Source organism: Ascaphus truei, chromosome 4, assembly GCF_040206685.1.
Source record: "Ascaphus truei isolate aAscTru1 chromosome 4, aAscTru1.hap1, whole genome shotgun sequence".
In the NCBI taxonomy this organism is placed as follows: Eukaryota; Metazoa; Chordata; class Amphibia; order Anura; family Ascaphidae; genus Ascaphus; species Ascaphus truei.
Genome location: NC_134486.1, coordinates 304,034,055 through 304,057,949, shown reverse-complemented (window position 1 = coordinate 304,057,949; position 23,895 = coordinate 304,034,055). Strand labels below are relative to the sequence as shown.

The window sequence follows — 23,895 nt, the reverse complement described above, 5'->3', positions numbered from 1 at the left end:
TCGGGTACCAGATCAGGTCCCTGAGCTCCAGTGGGGCGCACACCTCCCTCTCCAGTGCCACCCACCTCCTGAGCCCCGGGTCCCCATGCCACTGCGTGATTTGGCACAATTGTGCCGCTTTATAGTAGGATATGACGCTCGGAACTGCCAGGCCGCCAGCTTCCTTAGCTTTCTGCATAATTTTTACTTTAATCCGTGGTTTTTTATCTTTCCAAATAAATTGAGAAATAGCTTTTTGGAGCCCTGCAATGTCTGCTCTAACCACGGCAACTGGGAGAGTTTGGAACAGATATAGAATTCGGGGAAGGATGTTCATCTTGACACTATAGATCCTCCCCAACCAAGAAATACCATATGCCTTCCACTCCTGTAGCTCTTTTTTGAGAGTCCTCAACAGTTTGGGATAATTTGCCGAATATAAGGAGCTCGTCTTTTTGGTGATCTGCACTCCTAGGTATTTCATGGAGGAGGGGCGCCATCTAAACTCAAAGTTGAGTTCTATCAGCTTCTCCATTTCTCTTGGCATGTAAAGGCTTAGGGCCTCTGATTTAGATTGATTTATTTTGAAACCAGAGATCTGGGCAAAACGCTCTAGAAGCTCGAACAGATTGGGCAACGAGATGAGCGGCTTGGCAAGGGTTAGAATGATATCATCCGCGTACAGAGCCACCTTGTGCTCCTGCGAATGGATCTGTACCCCAGAGATATCAGCGTTGTTCCGAATTTGTGCTGCGAGTGGTTCGATGCATAAGGCGAATAGCAGGGGCGAAAGCGGACATCCCTGTCTCGTACCACTTTGAATTGGGAATAGTTCCGAGGGGAATCCCTGGTGAACCACCCTGGCTGAAGGTGCCGTGTATAATGCCTTAACAGCCTGTTGGAATATGCCTCCAAACCCAAATGCGCCAAGCGTGGACTCCAGGTATGGCCAATCAATCCTGTCAAAGGCCTTTTCCGCATCTAAGCTTAGGGCTATACCCCGAATCTCGTTGGCTCCCATAAAGTCTATTATATCCACTATTCTCCTAGTATTGTCGGCCGCTTGTCTACCTCTAATGAAGCCAACTTGATCCGGGTGGATGAGCCCTGGCAGGATTATATTTAATCTATTGGCCAGTAATTTAGAGTAGATTTTTACATCTGTGTTAATTAATGATATTGGCCGGTAACTTTGGCAGCTAGTGGGATCTTTGTCCTCTTTATGGATTACTGAAATCGACGCCTGGAGCATCTGTCCCGGGAAGGGCTCCCCTGCTAATACTCCATTAAACAGCTGGAGCATGTGCGGAGCCAGAACCCCGATAAATTTTTTATAGTACAGGTTGGAGAACCCATCCGGGCCTGGGGCTTTTGATGCTTTTAAGGTTTTTACTACCGCCTCTAATTCTTCCCTTGTGAAGTCTTTTTGAAGAGCCTCTCGCTCCCTCCTGTTCACTTGTGGCAAGTCTGCATCCGCTAGGAATTTCTGTAGATTACTACTTGTCCTAGCATTGTGTACAACCTTCTCTCCGTTATATAGCTGTGCGTAGAATTTCGCAAACTCCCCTACTATGACTTTAGGGTTTGAGGAACTCTGGCCTCCAGCTGTCTTAATTGATTGAATATTAAAATTTGGTTTCCGATTACGGAGTCTGGTGGCTAGCATAGTGTCCGGTTTATTAGCTTTCTCATAGAACTTCCTCTGTGTCCAACTCATGTCTTTCTCCGCTCGGGAAGTAAGGAGGAGGTTTAGCTGAATTCTAACATCCTTCAACTCCTTCAGAGCGTCATCTCTACCTGTCCGGTTATGTAGAATAGAGAGCTCATGTAACCTGTGATATAGCTGGGATAATTTGGCTTCCTTTTTCTTTTTCCTATTTGCAGCTATCCCGATTAGTACCCCCCGAATCGTGGCCTTATGAGCCTCCCATAACAGTGATTGGGACTCCACACTGCCACTATTTATCCGGAAATAATCTGATATTTCAGACTTCACTTTTTTTTGTATCTCCGGAATTTTAATTATTGATTCATTTAGCTTCCAGTTTGCTCCTGGTCTGGCACTACCAAATTGACTGCATCTCAGCTCTACTGATGCATGGTCCGACCAAGTGATATCATGTATGCTTGTATCGGAAATTTGTGGGACCATTCTGCTCGACACAAAGAAGTGGTCAATCCTACTGTAGCTGTCATGTGGGTGGGAGTAAAAAGAATAACTGCGGTCTCCCTGGTGCTGCTCTCTCCAGATGTCCACCAGGCTAATCTGTTTGAGGCCTCTCAGTAGTGGAATATTCCCCTCTCTCTTATTTGTTTTCTGGGCCGTGGTTCTATCTACACTCGCGTTCATGACTGTGTTAAAGTCGCCACCCAGAACTATTTGGCCCTCGGCCCATAGCTGAAGCTTCTGAAAAAATGCGTTGTAAAAGTCTGATTGACCTTCATTTGGCGCATATATACAGGCTAACGTCATTCTGACCTGCTTAAGGATCCCTATCAGAACTAGGTATCTCCCCTTCGGGTCCCTTTTAACCTTTTCAACCTGGAAGGGGGTGTTATTTTGAAACAGTATAGCTACACCTTTCTTTTTCTCCTCCCCTGATGCTAGGAAAAACTTTCGGAAGTTAGAATCGAGGAATTTCGGGTTATTGCGCGAGCTGAAGTGAGTCTCCTGGAGGAAGACCACGTCAGCCCGTCTCCTCTTGAACTCAGTAAAAGCGACTCTTCGCTTGTGGGGACTGTTGAGCCCTTTGGCATTTTGCGAGATAAAAATTACCTCCATTTTATACAGTAGTGTCTGTGTGGTCCTAATATGTAAGCCGGTGTGATCTTACCCCGGGCCCTGGGCATGTTCTGTGCGTGGAATTCGTAGTGCAGACTCCCAGATCGCCTATTCAACCAACCGCCTTTCGGAACCATATCCAAGATCTCTCGGCAGACTTGCGTGTTGTAGAGCTGACATCTGTAGGACTCGCCCTGCCTTCCTCCTTTTGGAGCTGGGGTGTGGAAGGGGTGAAACATGAGGGAAGGACACATAAACAAAACACATACATAAACAGAAAGAACCATTGTGGTCCCTTTGGACCTCTGGTTCATTGCCCGGTGGATATCTTCTGCCTCTGGACCCCCCTCCCTCCTGGTCCAGATCCATGGCCCACCGTCTCGGCCATGCCCATCCGGGTCTTTGCCAGGGAAACAGTTCAAGCCCACCTCCCTGGTAACGGCGCCCATGCCTGCAGGTAGAGTGGCCTTCCGCCCCCCTCCCGCCGACACTTCGTGATAACCCAAACCTACTTACTATCTTGTAATCTATCCCCAACTTTGTCCCTAACTAGCCCTGATTGCCCTTCCTCCACCCCCCTAACGCCCCCTGTTAAACGAAAACTGAATACCCCGAACATTCTTTGACCCCCCCTCTCGCCTTATTTAGCCCGCTATTCCCCTTAGCCTGGGTCCCCTCCCTTTTGTATGGGCTCTAATACACCGTTCCTGTGTTTATCCCCCTGCCTGCTGGCTATGTCGCGCCCTCCTCCCTTTATCTAGACTCTCCTTGTGCCCATATCTACCACACTGCTGTTCGTGGGCCACCTTCTCTGTCCCTCCCTGGCTGCTGTTACTCCCCATGCCTCTCCCCGGGTGACACCTGATACTATAGATGCCTCTCCCCGGCGGCGGAATTCGCGCACCCCCGCCAGGGAGGTCCTTTGCTGTTCCGGGTCCCCAAGACATCCGGGCATTCCCCCCTGCGTCTTCCGCTTCCGGTCCGTCTGACCGAACTCCCGCTCTCGCGAGATCCGGCTCAGTGATGTCGTCAGACTGGGCGAAGCGGACGCATTCAGAGGCAGCTCCTCGCGGGAAGAAGGTGTGTCCGGAGGCAGCTCCATGGGCGGGTCCCCCTCACGGAGCAGTCGATCCCGCCAAGATCTTGGCCGCCATTGGTGTCTCCGCGCCTCGACTCCTTCGTCTACTTCAGGTAAGCCTGTGGTGGCCATTTTGGCGGCAATAAATGTGGCAAGGAAGTCTTTGGGCGATTTTCGTCTTTCTGAGTTTTCTTGTGCTACACCCTTGGTATTGGTACTGAGGGGCTGTTCATGTCAGAGGGTTAAAACTGGGGAGAACGTGCACCTCCTGTGGCAACTTCGAACTTTAAGAGCTGCAATCAACTTTGGAACTGTTGGGCAGTTATGGACTCTTGTCCCCTCCTGCTACCTTCTCTTGCCGTTTTTCTTTCGGGGAGGAGGATCCCGGACGCCGCGGTGGTATATCCACTGTGAGCTCCTCCTGCGTCCCCCGCGGGCCGGAGGCTGGGGTCCCTCTGACTCCCAGCTTCTTCAGGAAGCTCATCCCCTCCGACGGGTGTTTAAGCACATGCGGTCGGCCATTTTTTATCGCCACTAGGGCAAACGGGAATGCCCACCGGTAGCGAATCTCCCGATCCCTCAGCTCCTTAGTTATATGCCCCACCGCTCTCCTTCTGGCCAGTGTGATGGGGGATATATCCTGGTATACTGTCAATGTTATCCCTTCAAATGTAATGTGAGGGGTGGCCCGTGCGATCCTGCTCACCTCCTCCTTCACTGAGAAATAGTGGAGTCTCAGGATGACATCCCTAGGGGGGTTTGACGGCAATGGTCGCGATCTCAGCGCCCTGTGGCACCTATCCATCCGCAGGTCTGATTCTGCCTTGCCCGGGAGAATAGATGCCATCCACCTCGTCAGGAGCGCCTCCGGGTCTAGAATTTCCTCTGGGATGCCCCGAACCCTCAGGTTATTTCTCCTGTCTCTATTTTCGGCATCCTCTTGGCGGGACTCCATCTCAGAGATCCGATCCTCCAGGGCCTGTACCCGTGTGTGTGTTTCTTGATGCCTCTTGGAGCTTTCCTCCATTTGCTCCTCCAGTACATTTGTTCGCGTGCCGATTTGTAGCATGTCTTTCCGTAGCCCTTCCATTTCGCCCCTGAAAAATGCTTTCAAGTCCACGAGTAATCGGGAAATCTCTTTTTTTATTATACGGGACTGTCCTGCTGCTGCCGCGGCCCCCTCCGTATCATGTGCCGAGTCTGAATCCGACATTGCTGACATCTCTGCAGCTCCGGATTTGCCCTGGCCGGTGAAATAGGCCCGCACATCAGACTTTCGCCGTGCCTTTTGTCTGGTCGCTGCCATCCCTCCTCTAGTTAAAGAATGTTATCTGGGGTATATAAGGTGATGCTGGAGATAGTTTTTAAATATCTCGGTTTGGTTTTTTATTGATTATTTGCTAATCTCTGCCGGCGGTTGGAGGAGCTGTGCGGTTACACTTCCATCTCCAACCTGCCGCCAATAAATATTTTTTTTAAAGTTTGGACATTTGTTTTAGAAAGGCAATATAGCTAGACTTACTGCTCATCTGGGCTATGATTATGTGGATCGCACCGCACCCGATCATGGCACTGAGAACAGTAAGCGCCTGAGAGGATTAACTCTGTGGGGTCCCTGCATTAATCCTGATAGGCCATCAAGAAACTCATACTAACCATTTAGATGAGCTAAGCAGCTGCACCTCTCTCTGTGTGCCATCCTCAGCAGGTTTGAAGGTAAGAAGCTGTCTCCGGTTTGTCCCAACCCCATGGATGATGTAGATGCCCAAATATGGGTATCTACATCATGAGGTGTGTAACAGGGGAGTAATCCCTGTTCGAGTAATGTGCCTTTAATCTGGCAGTGTGGTGGTTAATGGCTGGTAGTCAATTAATAAACACCACCTGCCTGATTTAGATTGCTTACAAAAGCCTTTCTGTTGAGACAGGAAGTGACTCTCTTTAGCTCTGACTGAGAGCTGACCTTTGGAGACACCACAATGTCTTGAGTTCTGCCAGCCACACAGCAGAGCTGCTTGCAAGACACCCAATAAGACTTCTAAACCTGGATGCTGGTATTTTTCTGTGCACGCACGGGTGCGGTTCCAGGAGAGCAGAGAAGCTTACTCTACAGCTGATAAACAGATAAGACTTTCATTATTAAGAGACTGCTTATATCTGCTTATTTTCATGCTATGTGTTTGGGATGGGAGAAATGCTTAACTAATGGAGATGTGAACTAATTGCAAGGATTTCACTAGAAATACTCCCAAGTGAATGGAAGCTTTGTTCCCCCCTGTGTTTGGATAATTATTATAATTTCACATAATTTCACATTATAACGACTCCAATTGTGTACCTCTGTGAACGTCCGTCTACAAGGTGGTAGACTATAGGACCATATTCGGTCATCTACGTGATTAAGGGGGCTGTCCAAGACATTTAAAATATTAAAATGTCCTGTCCAGCCCCCTTGATGACGTAGGTGACTGAATGTGGTTCTATAGTATTCCCTCTCATGATGTTGTGACCCATATTCAGCACCTAAGGCACGTTCTATAGTGCCGGGTGTGTGCTACGCCGTGCGCGTGCGCGGATTTTTAGTTGGCTGATGTCAGTCAGCCTTTCTATACAAGGGCCGCGCTCGCACGGCAGGGAGAGGGGAGCCGACAGACAGCGGCGAAGTTGAGGAAAATAATCTTTTCGCGCTGCTGCCTGCGTTCAAATGTATGTATGTGTGTGTATGTGTGTATGTATGTATGCATGTATGCGTGGATATGTGTTTGTATGGATGTGTGTGTGTGTGTGTGTGTGTGTGTGTGTGTGTGTGTGTGTGTGTGTGTGTGTGTGTGTGTGTGTGTGTGTGTGTGTGTGTGTGTGTGTGTGTGTGTGTGTGTGTGTGTGTGTGTCAATGATTGCAGAACTAAAAAAAAATATTTATTAAACTTTATTTTTCTTTAAAAAATCTTATTTAGGACTTTTTTTCACTCACACAACCCATGCACACACATATACTCACACATACTCAGACATACATACATATCCACACACATACACACACAAATACACACATATACATTACCTGCAGCTCCCGGCTTTATAGACAGGAAAAGCATGCGGCACGTGCACGCCCGTTCGCATAGGAACGCGCGGCCGCACGCTGTATATAACAGCCCTAAGTCATCCAGGTGGGTTGGGACATACCGAAGACAGCTTTTTACATTCAGAGCTACCGGGGATGGGACACAAATACTGAGTCTGACATGGGGACGACTGAGCAGTTAATGTAGAAGATTAGTAACGGTTTCTTGATGGCCCATCAAATGAAAGATTATTGCTGTGGGGTCCCATTCAAAAGCAAAGACCCTGCATCGGTAATCCTCACGGGCCGCAAAAAATGTGCTGTTTTTGGTGCAGCAGATGGGTCGCAGATTTCTACATATAGAACTTGATGGACATATGCCTTTTTTCAACCTCATCTACTATGTAACTATGTATCCTAGAACAAATGTAAAGCAATCAAAATTGTTAACTACTTCAAATCCTGCAAAATACTTATCAGGGTAGGTTAGAAGGAAGATGGTTTTTTTATTCAAGTTCCCCCATGATGTATGAATAGGATGAATTTAAGACGGACTTAAAGATAGGACATCGGTAGCAAGGTAAAAGTGGTGCAATTGTGAGTCAAATAATCTTCACCATATGTAGCAAAGATAAAATTGATATTTAAATAAATAGGATTTTTTTTTCTTTAAAGAAATCTGGAGAAATTGTTTTGCACTATGTTTTCCTTAACACACATATACCCCAGTGTTTTTATGTGGTGTTTACCCCCATGGGCTTTATACTGTATGCAAATTTCCAATATCTTTCTGTGGTAACAAATCTTTTTTCATTTTCAGCTTTTATTTAGTGTTGAAATATAACTTTTCTGGTGCCTTCAGCAACAAATAAACCAGTCCATTATTTATAATGCTCAAAGATAACATGTTGTTCATAATATATTAACCGTAGCATATCATCTTAATTGTGCGTAAAAAAAGTTAATTATATAGAAAAGTCCATCAAAATTAGCATTAACCAGCCAGAGAAATGTGCTAGATATAGGCTGGGAGAGGAATGGGTCTGATTTGTGCATTCAAAAAAATTTGAAAATCTTACATCTCCAGTTTACATTTTTTTCATATAAAGTTTTGTTAAAACCACATGTATGACTGCGGTGGCCATTTTGCAGAAAATGGAAGAGGACTCCTCCATTTTCCTAGTGGACAGATCGCGTCCTGAGTTCCATGGAATTCCATGGTGCAATCAAAGCGGCAAACAAACCCTCCATTGGTCATGACATAGTCACTATGTCATGAGGGCCCCAAAACCAGTCCCCATGATGTTGTAACTACATCCTGGAGCACAAAAAGGTTTAAACAGGCAAAACTGTTGGAAGGGTGAGCCCAGACCTACTCGTATAACTTAATGTACCAGTAACACTATAACTTTCAATACCTTTATTTATGGCGTATTCTGCTAGGAAAAGTCATTGGCCATACATTTAGGGAAGACAAATACAAGAACTCCCTAATTGGCTTGCAATTTATTAGTGACATTTACATTGTGACCCTAAGTCTTATAACAAAGGAGTCATTTAGTTGCATCTTGTGATGCACAAATGATTCAAGTCTGCTAATCCCATCAAGGAAAACTATATTTTAGCAGGTACCTACGCTAAATGTATAATGTGTTATTGTATTATCTTGTGGACTAAACATCGTGAAATATGTGCTTAAAAGGTTAAATGAATTAAGCATTTATGCTATATACGATTCAGTGTAATTACAACCGGCAAAAAAACAGAAATAAAATTATTATGAAGGAAAAATTTTGAGTGCACAAGTTCCTTAGTGAATGGTAATTACATATAATCATCATTATCTTGTCGATTCACTGCTGGATGAAAGCCTCACCAATGATCTTCTAGATACTCAGATTGCAAGCCTCTCTTCTCCATGTTGTTCCAAGACATTTTTTTATTTGATCCTCCCATTTTACTTTTGGTTGTCTTCTTGATCTTTTTAACTCTCTTGGAATCCAGTTGAGTACCATCTTTGCCCAACAATGATAATTTCTTCATGTGTTATACCTGGTCCACTGCTATTTTAAATTGCTCACCCTTGTGATGATGCGACAGATTTTTGTTTTGTTTGGAACCCATTAATTTTTTTCCTGTCTCGTCGGTTAATACCTGTGATGATAAGGGCAATGAGGCTCTTATAATAAAGGTTAAGCTCACCCATTGCCCCTATCCATCTGGATGGATGTACATGATTTCCCTGTAAAACCATTCTTCTGTGGCTCATCGGGCCAAATATATATAACGAAGTATTTTATATACGAAACGCGTAGGAAGAGGGCGCGTTCCTTTTTGATTACCTATTTGAGGCTCTGGCTCTAAGAGCAGCCTTGACATTGTCCGGGACTGTACACCCAGTGGGCTTGCTTGACGGTGCAGCGCGACACTGATTCCGGAGCGATGCAAGCCGATGACGTCACCGACACACGCAGAGCAACACGGAAGCAGCAGGAGAGGTGATTCTCCCAGCTACAGCGGCATATCTCCACCACGAGGCGAGGCACTCTGACCGGATTTTTATCCACTGGCCCCTGCGACTGAGGTGGAGGAGAGAAGCCAAGGCTGCATACGATTGTGTAAGTACCGCAATCTGTAGAGTGGTAACATGTCCCTAACATGTCTTGCCTTTAATTTTTAACTTGATGTACATGCAATATTTACCTTTAATTTAATACAATATAATTATTTACTACACCATGAGGTTTCTTTGCGCTGTTCTTTTTCTGTTTTTCTACTAGCTTTGGTTTGTCGAGCCATCCCTTGTTAATAGCTGCAGTCACCTCATCCTAAACAGGTTGTTTTTTATTCACTAAAGTCACCTTTGCACTAGCTCGCAAACATATTGGCACAATTTATGAGCGCAGATCACTTTTTGTTCACTTTATATAATAATGTATATGTGAAACCTTTATTACATGTAAAATTGTAGTGTGCGTAATGTAACTGGGTATGTCTTTTTTCCCTGGGCGTGCTAGGCTGGTAATACACTTATCCTGCCTCCACACCCAGGTATCTGGGTTTACCTGATTCCACTAGGAGGTTGGGGCAAAGGAAAGTGGGTATGGGCTGGCCTATCTGGGAGCCTTGTCTGCCCAGACAGAGAGGCATCTATCTCATCAAGAGATAGCAGGTCAGCATTAAGAACATGGGCAGGTAGTCTCTGTTCTCATTGGCTGGTTATAATGCCAGCCCTCAGCTTCCCCATCAAACCCCCAGCCCGGATGGCCAACACAGACGAGCCCTCATGCTGTGATTGTCCAACCCACAGCATTTGAGCTGTGATTGTTTGCCGCCCCATTATTCATAATAATAATCATAATAATAATAATAGTTTGTTCTTGTATATAGGTTTATGTAGTGCTTTACAGAGACATTTTGCAGGCACTGGTCCCTACCCCGTAGAGATTACAATCTATGTTTTTGGTGCCTGAGACACAAGGAGATAAAGTGACTTGCCCATGGTCACAAGGAGCCGACACTGGGAATTGAATCAGGCTTCCCTGCTTCAAACTCAGTGCCAGTCAGTTCCTATGGAGGCAGGGAATCTAGAAAAGGTGCCGCCAATCTCAGTTTCACATACCTTTCTGAGGTGTACTCTGAGCTTGTCCCAGAGACACCCAAAACCGAGGCTGCCTAATACTCAGAGCGGGAGATTTAAAGCTTCTTGCCTACGACTTGCATTCAGTGCTGCCTGGCATTCCATATACCCCACAGAAGTGGAAGCTACACCGGGTAAGTCATGTTGGTGGTGCCGGGCACCTAGGACTACTAGAATTTCCCTTACATGACCTGTATGGAGTGAGTATAGCACTGTTAGTGATATTGTGTTGTGTCTGTTGGTTCTGGCCAAAATAAACACCCATTTATTTGATCTCTGTGTCCTGTCTGGTGCTTAATCCCATTAAAAAGTCCTGGTCTCCCATCACAATACCCAGGATACATCTCTCCATACTGCTTTCTATTATCTGAAGTTTCTGAATTATCGTCACATTTAGGGTCCAAATTTCCCATCCATATATGAGCAAGTGAAGAATACATTAGTCAAAAACTTTCCTCTTGAGGAACAGTGGAAGGTACCTGTAACAGGGGACTTATCCCTGTTCACAAATGTGCCTCTAATCCAGCAGTGTGGTGGTTAACTGCTGGTAGGCAATTAACTAACACCACCTGGCTGATTACAGGTGGTAGAAAAAGCCTGCCTCTGAGACAGGAAGTAAGACTCCTTAGCTCACACCTGAGCTGAACTAGGAGACAGAAAAGAGATTCCTTAGTCCACAACTGGGCTGAACCAAGGAAGGACAGATGTCTTGAGCGACAAGCTGACCACAAGACAAAGGGGACAAGATTCTAACCTGGAGCCCGGCGATTGCCTTAGCACACACGGGTGCGGATCCAAGAGAGCAGAGAAGATTCCCCTACAGCAGCCCAGCTAACAGATAAGACTTTTCGTATAAGACTATTATCTATGTCTATGTGTATTGATAAATGTCTCCATGATTTGGGGCTGGTAAATAGCTTAGCTAACCAACCCAGTCAGAGAGGGCTGAGCTACATGTGTAGATAGTCTCCAAAGCAGAGATAGGTTTTTTTGTTTGGCTTATTCTCTTATGTTGATTTTTGCTGTGTTTAAAGTGACAGGCACAATAAAGCCTTGTTTTAATTTCACCTTAAAACAGTCTCCATTGTGTACCTCTGCACATGTCCTCCTACATATGGTGTCAGAAGTTTGGGATGAGAGGTGGCCTTTGAAGTTAAAAGGGCCCGGAGAGTGCCTGTGGAATTTGTTTTGTGCTTTTTGCCTACAAACAGCCTGAGCAACATAAACAATCACATGCAGCAGAGATCAGAGTTAAAGCGACACACCCAGGCAGGAAATCTACACTGCACTGAAACTCACAAAACCACAGATGGACTCTTTTCCCCAATCCCAAGAGGAGAGAGACTGCTGAAGCAGGTAAACCTTATTTGCCTATCACAATAAAGTGTAATATGGTCATTGAAATAGGGGTTTTGCCTACCAGCCGTAGTCAGGGTTCAAGAAGTGAGTTAGCCCTTAAAAGGGATAGGCGTTTGTTGTTTTCAAATGTTTTGCTGAAGCAGTGAATACAGATGGTGACCCACGAGCGGTACTGATTCTGCAAATAAAGGTTGCCACACCGCATAGGACTACCAGCTGTGAATGGAGTATATGCAGAAAAGTGTGAAAATTGATGCAAGACTGTGCTGAAGCAGGGGAATTTTCAGCAAACAAATGCTGAGTGTAAAATTGCCCTACCGGGGAAAAAGGGATTGCTGAACTGTGTAAAAGGTATTCCAAAGCCAATGGCTGAGAGTTGAGTCACCATGCCGGGAGTGAAAGAAATATTCCACTGCAAAGAATGTTTTTTTTTTCTGCAAGTAAAAAAGTCTGCCTATGTATCTTGGGAGTAAAACAGGCACCCAAAGTGTGAAGAGTGAATGCCATAATACCCAAAGATGAGACTGAAAATTACTGAACTCAAGCAGAAAACCAAATTCTGTTGCTGAAGCGGAGGGATTGTACATAGCAAGTAAATAGTGTAAAGCAAATGCCTTTGCTGAAGCCAGAAAATGGGCAGCTAGCTAGCAAGCACTTTATTTAAAGAAATAGAACCCTGGGAATTTAAAATGGCCACCCAGCTGAAGTCAAATACAGACTCTGTAAAAATAGGGAAGAAAATGTGTTCCTGGTGTAAAGAACCCCACCACACGGAGCAGTGTCCCTTCAGGCCTTATTCAGACGACGAGAGTGAATGCATGCACAGTAATGCTAATATTGTAAAACTTACCCAAGGGAAGAAAAAGTCTACAGAGAGGCCTGTGAGAGCTACGACCTCTACAAGCAAAATATGCCACCTGTAGGACTGCAACCATTTGGGGTTCTAGCAAATACAATGGCAAGAGATGCAATAGCGCCTCCTGAGGTCAGGAAGAAAAATACACCTGATAGCCCCAAAATGGAGGACAAGATGCAGCGTTCCTGTAATGAACCCTACCCCACGGAAGAGTGGCCCTTCCAGTACGATGAGGAGGAAGACATCTCTTATGGGGAACCCAAACCGAGTCACACCCACAAAACACCCCAAGAATAGTGGGGGTGCCTGAACTCGGTATGAACCAAAAAGACCGCTCCATATGATGATGAATATGATCGGCAGCAGAAAGAGCGGGAGCAGGGGATCACCGAATATTTCCGTCAGCTGTTACAGTTGCAAGAAAAGCCAGGTGGATCCAGTGACGCTGCTAAAATTTCAAATGAAGATGGAGACCCCAGTATCCCTGAGGGGACGGTGTCATCCAAAACAAAAAGGCGAAAAAAGAAAAAGAAAAGCGGTTCTTCACTTACCGTGGAAGGAACAGACACATCTGCAGATCTTGCAGAGGAAAAGGGGGTCCGAAATGCCCTGCAGCCTAGAGAAAATGGAGAAGTCGTCCCGCGGATGACCGAATATCCAGAGGGCCCAAGGCAGAAGTCGTGTACCCCAAAGAAGTGTCTGTCCGGTGCTAATAGTGAAAAAACCTCAACCAACCATCCCAGGGAAGCGGAGCCGGAACCGCTGAGTGACGATCCCTTGACCAGCCCTGGGGATGCCCTGAAAGGTTGCCAGGCGTGACTGTGATCGGCTCCAGGAAAATAACGTGAAGCTACACAAAGATGTGCTCACAATGTACTCTTTGGCCAGGACAGAATTGGACGATCTCAAGACTGAGCTAGATACTGCAAACTCTACTATTACCACCATGGATGAAAAGCAGAGCCAATCTGATAAAATGGTGGTTAAGCTGAAGTGGAAGTATGAGGAGGCACTGAAGCAGATGACAGTCTTCCAGCAAGAGATGCACACTCTTCGCATAGAGCTGAATGCCTCACAACAGGAGGTCATCAGTGTCCGGACAGAGGTAGACGTATCTCAGAAGGAGGTTCATACACTCCGCAGAGCACTGGATGCTTCACATCATGAGATCAACAGCTGCCGCACAGAACTGGAAGTCTCTAGAAAGGAAATTCACAGTCTCACTGAGGAGCTGGACATTTCAAAGAAAACTATCCTACATCTTAACTTAGATCTAAAAGTATCTCAGAAGGAGCTTCAGAACCTAAACCTGGAGATGTAAGTCTCACGCCAGGAGACAGCCCGCCTCCAAGCAGATGTGCAAAAATGGAAGGTGGACTGGAAGGCGGCCCTGAATAGTACAGAGACTGAAAAAAGAGAAAATTTAAGATTAAAAAAATAAAATTCTGAGTTGACAGAACACGTCAAGGGAAAGAATAAAAAGCTGCACGAGCTTAAAGAAATAAGTAAACTTTTGTAAGATGAAAAGTTTGAAGCAGAGCACCGACTGCAGAACCAACTGCAAGGTCTGCGTACGCACCTCCAGTATGCTGAGGAGAAGCAGCAAACGCTGCAGGAAGAAAAGCTGCAGGCTGCTAAAGAGGTACAAGCGCTGCAGGAACGTCTGAATACCCAGTGCGTCCCCACAGAGCAGTATGAGGAGCTAAAGGCCACGCTGCATGTCTTCAGAGCATCATTTGAGGCAGAGCTTCGATACCAGGTGACTCTGTATGAGAGGGAGCGGGAGAAGGCTCAGAAACTGGAGCAAGAGCTGGAGAGACAGAGAGACTGTTCCATTCCCTTGAATCATTACACCAAGGAGAAAACAGACGCAGCGGCAACCTTGACGACAAAAATTACAGAGCTCCAGAATATGAAGGAGACACTGATACAGACTCAGAGAAAGCAAAGTGCGCAGATAAATTCCCTAAGAAGAGACTTGAAGACGCACTCAAACAGAGTGAGACTCTGCAGACCAGTAACTTACAGATTCCTCCAATACGGGAAAAGGTATTGGCTCTGCTCAAACACCGGTATCCCACAGTAACTAATGCCCGTGAGGACAAGGGTACAGTGAGAGTTGGGGACTCCACACACCTTCAAAACAAGATTACGAAGTTTGAGCCACCTAAGAAAGCACTAGCCAAACCTGCAGCTGCCCAACAGGCAACAAACAGAGGTAGGAGTGCAGAATCAAAGCCAGAAGAATCCTTAGCTGAGGAAGTTGAAAAGATAGGACGTTCTCTGGAAAGGGAGGTGGAGGTGCAACTCAGTCCCAAAGAAGCTGAACTGGCGACTCCGTTGTGTGGAGGAGGTGCAGAAAGACCGCTTCAAGAGCGGAAAACTCTAAGGTCTAGTCCTAACTGCTCTACAACTGTTGACATACAGTTTGTCTACAAAAAGAAGAGTGCCCGACGCAACGGAATTCTCATGACAGCGCAGTCTGTAAAAAGACTTTACTTGGAAAAAGTCCTCCTCGAGCGACTGAGGAGTGCTGATCTCAAGCACCTTCGGGAGGAGACAAAAATAAACTGGAGAAAGGGCTCCAATCCCAGTGGGACAGAGGGTTCTCTTCCTCCATCCACTCTCATTCAAGTCACAGAAAGATTTCGAATGAGAGTGGAAGGATGGGCTTTGGCCGTGGTAAGCCTGAGCTTCCCACAAACAGAGTGGTATGTAACAGGGGACTTATGTTCGGTAAGGGATGTTATCCCAGAGTCAGGTCTCAGCTGTTCCAAGGATATGAACACGTATTTCAAAGTGTTAATTTGTAATCCAGGTTTTTGCTTTAGAGCATATATTAGTGCTTGGGAGACTCAATGAGGCAATGTAAACATAGGTATAAGTGTACAGGTAACACTGGATGGCTAACTCAGATCTCCATATATACCATAAAGGTCCTAAATGAGCCCCCAGCGAAACCAAAAGTACATACCATATCAGCCAATGATTGTTGTGAAGTCTCCCTCTTGCAGCACTGCTCTGTCCCAGATGAGTGGGTGCATCACGCCAAACTTGTATACAGGAAAGGTAGTCCCAAAGGGTCCAGTGGCGGAGCACTGCCAAGTAAAGAATGGGGGCTGCAGCCAGTTGGACTTATCCCTGTTCACAAATGTGCCTCTAATCCAGCAGTGTGGTGGTTAACTGCTGGTAGGCAATTAACTAACACCACCTGGCTAATTACAGGTGGTAGAAAAAGCCTGCCTCTGAGACAGGAAGTAAGACTCCTTAGCTCACACCTGAGCTGAACTAGGAGACAGAAAAGAGATTCCTTAGTCCACAACTGGGCTGAACCAAGGAAGGACAGATGTCTTGAGCGACAAGCTGACCAAAAGACAAAGGGGACAAGATTCTAACCTGGAGCCCGGAGATTGCCTTAGCACACACGGGTGCGGATCCAAGAGAGCAGAGAAGCTTCCCCTATAGTAGCCCAGCTAACAGATAAGACTTTTCGTATAAGACTATTATCTATGTCTATGTGTATTGATACATGTCTCCATGATTTGGGGCTGGTAAATAGCTTAGCTAACCAACCCAGTCAGAGAGGGCTGAGCTACATGTGTAGATAGTCTCCAAAGCAGAGATAGGTTTTTTTGTTTGGCTTATTCTCTTATGTTGATTTTTGCTGTGTTTAAAGCGACAGGCACAATAAAGCCTTGTTTTAATTTCACCTTAAAACAGTCTCCATTGTGTACCTCTGCACATGTCCTCCTACAGTACCCTTGCAATATTGACTTGTTTCTTCCAAATACACTTCATCCTATCTTCATTCTCCTATTGATTTGATTCACAAGGTTCTAATGCATTGTTTCTTTCCAACCAAGGAAGACATAGTCTTCAATTTCTTGTAGTGCTATTACATTTATTTTAATATTTGCACACTTGGCACATTTTATGAACTTCACTTTAGTCTTGCTGAGATTCATATGGAGGTCCACTATCTTACTTGCTTCAGTGAGTTCTCCAATTTGTTGCTGGATGTCTTTTGGACTTCTGGAAAAAATAACATGTAATATGTACAGTAAATCGCAGGTGACTCAAGCATTCACCATTGATTTGGTTATTTTTTCTTCCCAATACATTGTCTTGAACATTTTTTTCACAGTGTGGCTGTGAAAAGGTTTAGTGACATGGTGTCTCGCTGTTGCTCCCCCTTGCTGATCCTTATCTGGCCTCTATGTAATCTTATCGTTTATGTGTCATTCCCGTGAACGTTCTTTATAATATCAATGTATGCTTCTTTAAAGAGGCAATTCATTCTGGGGTTTTTTAACCATTTTTTACAGGATTAAAGCAGGGGATCTCCGGAGTAAAACCCCATTCATTTCAGCTGAGAGGACCCCCTGCTTCCGGAGATACTTACCTCCATAGTAGGTGCCTTTAGCCACTTCAGAGTTCACATTATGGCTGATTTTCAAAGCGCATGTGCCCTGTGAGCCAAAAGGAAGCTGTGACGTCACCCGGTGCAGCTTCCTATTGGCCCATGTGATGCAGGAGCTTTTAAACTACAAAAAACTACAGAGATACAGGAACCACTTTTGGAGGTAAATATATGTGGATGAAGGGGGTCTCCGGAGCTAAAATGATTGGGGTTCAGCTCCGGAGATCCCCTGCTTCAAAAACGTATTTTTTTTTTAAAAAAAACGCATGAATGGCTCCTTTAACATTTTGACTTCTTAATGCATTTAGGACCGCTGAGGTGTAGATGGAATCAAATACTTTTTAGGAATCTGTGTAGTAAGGTGGTATGATACCTTTTATTGGAACAAGTAGTTGATATGTTACAAGCTTTTCAACCTCTCAGGGCCCTTCATCAGGTTGGAAAGCTTGTAAGATATCAACTACATGTTGGTCCAATAAAAGGTATCATACCACCTACCCGTCTTCCTCAAGCTAAATCCTATGCAGATTGGCCTGTTCCTTAGAGCCGCGGATTCGTTTTTAAGAGGAAGATTCATTTTTTCTATTACTGAAAATCCAACCGACGGATTGTGAATCAGAATATGTAAACTGAATCCAAATCTGTCAAATAGTATTATTATAGGGCGAGAAGGAATTTAATAATAGTGGTAAATCTAGAAATTCAAGCCATATGGATGGATTTTAAAGAATCAGATTTCAGCAAGTGGATCAGATTCGGGCAGTTTTGCCCATCTCTAGTTTTTACTACTTCAGGAAATCACTTCTTGTATGACTTGGATATGGTCCATTGTGTTGTATCCACTGCAAAATATCACCTGTTCTCTAGGTTGGGCAAAGACCAGGGTCTGTTGCAGCTGATTAGTGAGGATCTCCATAAAAATGTTGTAAGTGATTGTTAGACTTTATATATACACTCACATACGTCTCGTTTGCCTGCACGGACACTCACCACCTTCTCCTTTAGAGAGTGAGCTTCAGACTACAACATAGAAGTGTGTTATATTGTACTTATTTGCTAATTGGTGAGTTGGCAAAGAGCTCAGAATCTAAAAGGAGGAGGCAACCCCTCCAAAAAAAAGTTATTTAACAAAACAGAATTAGGTGACTTGACCGTGATGAGTTTAGCCAGCTTGAATGATTTTTTTAATCAAAAGATGCAATTAAATCCCTTTGTTATTGTGCTAAGGAGCAGATCCACAGAGTTCTGTTACATCAGGGCAAATAATGTGATGTTACCTAAATACGTAACAGACGTTATGATCCCTGAGTTTACCGGATATTCATAATGCTAATTATATGCAAAAATAACGACCATTAGTTATCTCAATAGAATAGGCTTAACACCTAAGGTAAGATACTACTACCTTGCACAAGGTTAACATAACTTGAGTTACGCCTGTCTTACTCGAAGGTGGTGGTAGCTCCTTCCAGTCAATGAAATGTGGGTTTTGAAAAAGATAGCTCTAATGCTTATACCTGGAAGTCATTTGCATTTAAAGGAAGCCAGGAGAGTGACCACGAGTATGATTAGCTACAGTACAAATAGGAGCATTAGAGCTCCTAAGTATGCTTGTCAGTAGAGATGGGCAACATTTTCGACAGAATTTGAATCTGCCGCAGAATTGGCCAGTTCCTTTCATCTGTAGAATTCCATAGATCACTGACAAAAAAGCAGATTGATTTTTTTTTCTAATAGTGCAAATCCGTTCCATGGATTACAGATGTAAACAATCCGTGGAATGGATTCACATCCTGGAAAGAGGGCTTTTGGGTGATGGTGGCTCAAAAAGGAACACATCTGAGGTATCCTGGGGGATATGCTAATGACTATGCAGAGTATATTTAAATGAGTCACATCCCACAGTTCCCAAAAGGACATCCATAACAACTGTATTGAGTTGACAAGCCTAAGGCACCTAAATTTTCAGTTGCTCACTGTTCACGTGTGTAGCTAATTCATCTATTAGCACATCTCACAAGGTATCTCAGGTGTGCTCTACAATGAACATTAAACTGTCAACCATGAAGTCAAAATGGTCTGCCTTTAAAGGATGCCAGGGGGAGGAAGCTACAGGTATGAGCACTCAAAATTAGAGCTGAAAACTTTAATATGCTGTGAGTGACCGTGGTGCTACATGACAGATATGCAACAAAGGTGGCTACAATGTAAAATAATTTTCATTTCCCATAAGAAAAGTTGTCTGATGTAACAATAAACCCCATAACAGACAAATAATATGACAAAAAAGTGTGTGTAAAAAAACCATTATTAGTGCTGTCAAGTACTTAAGCCATTCATTCAATAGCCCCACTGCAGTCAGGGACAAAAATATTCACTGTGCCATCTGCCAGGCACATACTGAATTGAAGTTAAAATAAATAAAACTCTAGTAACCTCAGAAACTGATTGTGTTGTTTGCCACAGCCAGACAGAGTACATAAATTGTATTGGTTGATAAGTCTTATAAACTTGTGAGGTGACAGACCCAACCAGATCAGAACCTACATAACCTCTCTTATTGAGGACAGCAGTGTGAGATAAAGCCGCTGATGGCTAACATCACTGTCATAGCTTACTTTTGGGCTCTCCTTCTCACTGTGTTCATACCTGTACAAAGCACTTTACCCTCTTCTGGAACAGAGAACAATATCTAATAAGCTGTTTTCTGCCATGCGACACCTTCTGTCACGGGAAGACACCTTACATTTATTAGAATAGGCTGTAATGTATTCCAACACCGAAAGTGACTTTTGGACGAACACTGCTTAGTAAATGTAGACCACTGTATTTATCCTTTTTAAGATTAGAAGTACTAACTCAAGACATCAGGTCACTTTGTTATATTACTTTCCCTCTGCATCTGCTTTATTTGCTGTGCTTCATCTTGTTTTTACTTCTGGGTGTCAGAAATCTTGTGTTTTATTTAATCTATTTTTTGGGGGGGTTTCTGAGAGCTTGCTGGGTATCTGTGTGTCTTATGGAAAATGGAAACAAGCGGCTCGGCTGCGGCTCGAACCGCTTGTTTCCCTTCTCCATATTGAATACGGGCTGGAGCCCGCAGACACGACAAGCCGCTTGGATCCATGCTGCCATCTATCAGCTACTTCAGGCAAACTGCACAAATTTCTGTGTGTACTGACCAGCTGATGTCATTCATTGTGGGACACAGGGTGTGGGTGAGGCTTACGGCTACTGGTTATTAGGACTTACCTTTGGGCATTTCTGGCAATGTGCCTGTCTGTACTTCCACCACTTACACATGCTTCCCAGCCCCCCACCCTGAATTAGTCCTATGCGCATGAAGGTTTTACAGCTTATCTAGCATCATATCTAATAATGAGTTGTGTCTTCCTCCTTGGAAAATGGACTGATATAATTTATCTACCTGGGTTGTAGCCTCAGATTCGGGGATCATTCCCCTTTTTTCCTATCTGTGTGTCTTAGGCCGTGCTTATAGTGCCGGCGACGGCGCCCGAAAACAAATGCATTGCCGCCGCGTGCGCTAATAGTAAGCACGACGGCGACAATGCGTTGCGAAAACTAGTAGCCAGCAAAATGTGATTTTTCAAGGGCTGTCGCCTCATGTGATGGCCCTTGAACCAATCAATTGGCTGGAAACCCGCGACGCCACTGCCCAGCGAATTATAACTTTCGCCTGTGGCGACGGGTGACATCATCCGTCGTGTCGCCGTCGCCATCGACGGAACTATAAGCGCGGCTTTAGTTAATCTCACCTGCTTCAGTAACTCATATGCCTCAGTAAATATTAAGTTGTGCTTGAAGTCCTTTCAAGGTTACAAACAACACAATAGATATTCATTCGAGATATGCTAATAGACAGTGACAGTGGTGCTATCAAGCAACTGGTTTAGCTCACCCTGCTAGAACTGCAGTTCAGTAAAGAAGTGGTTCTAGTCCTGCTGGCTCTGACACCAGTACATCATACCAGTCACTGTGTGCCTTATTGTCCACTAAATATAGTTTATTTATTTGATTATTTTTTTTTTCAAACTTGCTACTTGCCAAGAAACTCAGTATGTGTTGCTATCAATGTCCTTTTAGGAAGTGTGGGATGTGACTCATTTAAATATACTTTGCATAACCATTAGCATATCTCCCAGGGTACCTCAGGTTAGGTTCTTTTTAAGCACAAGTGTGTCTCCCTAATTTATTTGGAAGGAGGTTTGAGGGGATATATATACAACTGAAGGCACTACTTAATTTTCTACTCCACCATACAAAATCCCTATTTCAGGGATGTGATTCCATTGAATTGATATAAATTGAACCCATCTACAGATTTTGTTTAAATCCATGCGGCCGAGACACAACAATTGATTTTGAAAAATCCGGGCAGCCTTTAAAAGAAGCAATCCAACAGCAGATATCATTCAACAGATAGGATTTGGCAAATCATATAAATATACTTTGCATATTTCATTAGCTTATATCCAGGTATCTAAGGTGTGCTAGTCTTGGCGCACAGGTATTTCTCCATGTTATTTGGAGGGAGGTTTGATGGGAAACATAGTACCTGTGACTCTACTCAAATCTAAAATAGTTTCTCTCTCTCCTAACAGAGCTTTGTGGATCTGCCCCTTAGGATCAAATTGTAGAATGTCCCTATTAAATTGCAAGCCAATTTGGCGGGAAGCAGAGTTTTTCTATTTTTTTTGTTTGTTTGTTTGTTTTTCAATACTGTAGGAAAAACGATTTCGGTTTCATGATCCATTTGAAAATTATTCAATAAATAGATTGAAAGTAAGTAACACACAAGTAATACTCTCTCAATATCTGCTATGCAAATGCCTGGAATTGATTCATATCACTCAAATATTCTTACATGGTAATTTTTTTCAAGTACAGCATTTTGTTTCAGCAAGTCTTGTGACTTTCTACACTTCTGGCTGACATATTCGTCATCTAAGCTTTTGTGCTGAGTTTTCAACATTACTCTGTTTTAGCGTCTTTTACTGATATTTGCATGCACCCAGCTAATGAATGACTCACAGCCCATGCAAGCAAGCTACAAAGGAGAATGTCACTTTCCCTGGTGTGACAGTGTTCAGAATCCTAATACACTCATCCCTCACTAATGCAGATATTTGCGATGTTCTTTAATGTCCCAATATTTACAGAGATTAAAATGTCCCGTCTATGCAAAAGCAAACTAATCAATGAAGTGCCAATGCACTTTCACATTCAAATTATATATGCAAATCTGCAATTAAAAATATTGACTCAGATCTACAAAATCATGATAAGCTGTAGCACCCTACAGCTCCCATTCATGTGAATGGGCGTAAAGGCGTGCTAAAGCTTAGGACCTTTTTCTGGATCTGGGCAATTATCTATTGTTATTTCATATCTCTTTTTTGCAGAAGAGGGTTCTCAGATTCAACATTTTGCTAAAATGCATTGTGAAATTTCCTAAATTCAGAATACTGGATGGTGTTTAAATCCAGTATCCTAAAAAATGTTCTTATTAATTATTGTTAAAATATGGGAAATTATTGAAATGAGTACTAAACAACAAAAATAAAAAGATAATCCCTCCATCACAGTTATTGTATGTATCTTTGTAATTCAACTGGTAGTACTGTATTTTCTTTTACAGTCTGTATTTCCTTTAGATACTGGTTGGAAATTAGTGCAATAAGGTTTATTATTCAGGTAAGGCATAGTTGCTAAGGAAAGACTTGCAGAGCAGAAAACCTAGCAGCTGATTCTGGTGGGGGACATGTAAATATATTTTAAACAGGTTTAATTGCAAGAACACGCTCACAGGATCCAGTACATAGAGATTGGCTGCTACCTGTTGATTACTCGTTAACTTTAAATGTAATCTCTGTAATAAAGACAAACGTTTGGTAGATACTATTGTCCTTATTCAATATTTCTCTGTGCAGCCTAACTCTTCCCTAGCATGGGTAAGGTGGCTTCACAGCATATTAATATGGGTTTATCTGGAGGAAACGCAAAGCCGGATACTGATAAGATAACAAACAAATCAAAGGTAAGTAAATCATGTGAATTTATTAATACAGGGATGAAAAGTGCAGTTACTCCGCAAAGTGCGATGATGCAAGCATTATATAAAGATAATATATGCACTTGGATGCTTTCATAAACACAGATAAATAATCAATTATGTTTTTATAAAATGAACAATTTATCTTGAGGTTAATATAAAGGCTTCTAACGTTTCAAATGACAATGTCTGATCCTGCATTAAAACGTAGCTCTTTCCAGCATATAAAGGGGTTAGAGTATATAGGACTGGAAGGCATAGGTTTGCTGGTAATCATTTAAGTAAACTTTTGGAAACATTTTTAAAGTACTGTATTCGCTGGACAGTCTTAAACCACACATATTTGCCATTGAGGGGAGGGGTTATTGGTACAGTATTCTGATGACATGGGTTAGCAGGTCCCGAGTGTGCTATGTTGTTAGGTGGCTCTTACCTGTCAGCACTGAGGGCAGTGAGTGTGAACACCGATACTCCCACAGATGTGAGCTGGATTGCTGGGATGAGTTTGCAGCATACTTCCCCGAGCAGCCACTCATCAAAGAAGAAACGGAATGCGTCCACAGGCACACAGGTCACCAGCAGCAACAGGTCCCCAGCGGCCAGACTGGAGATGAAGATGTTTGGCACGCTCCTCATAGCACTATTTG

The 23,895-nt window shown here is 43.9% G+C and overlaps 1 protein-coding gene across 1 annotated transcript in view; it reads right to left on the bottom strand.

Annotated features, from left to right (window-relative positions):
* Positions 1-23,895, bottom strand: part of NMBR (neuromedin B receptor) — a 166,324-nt gene that overhangs the window by 141,784 nt on the left and 645 nt on the right. Inside the window, exon 1 of the mRNA XM_075597779.1 lies at positions 23,682-23,895. This exon is cut by the window's right edge and continues 645 nt beyond it. Within this exon, the coding sequence (XP_075453894.1) occupies positions 23,682-23,895 (214 nt within the window). The remainder of the gene's footprint in view (positions 1-23,681) is intronic.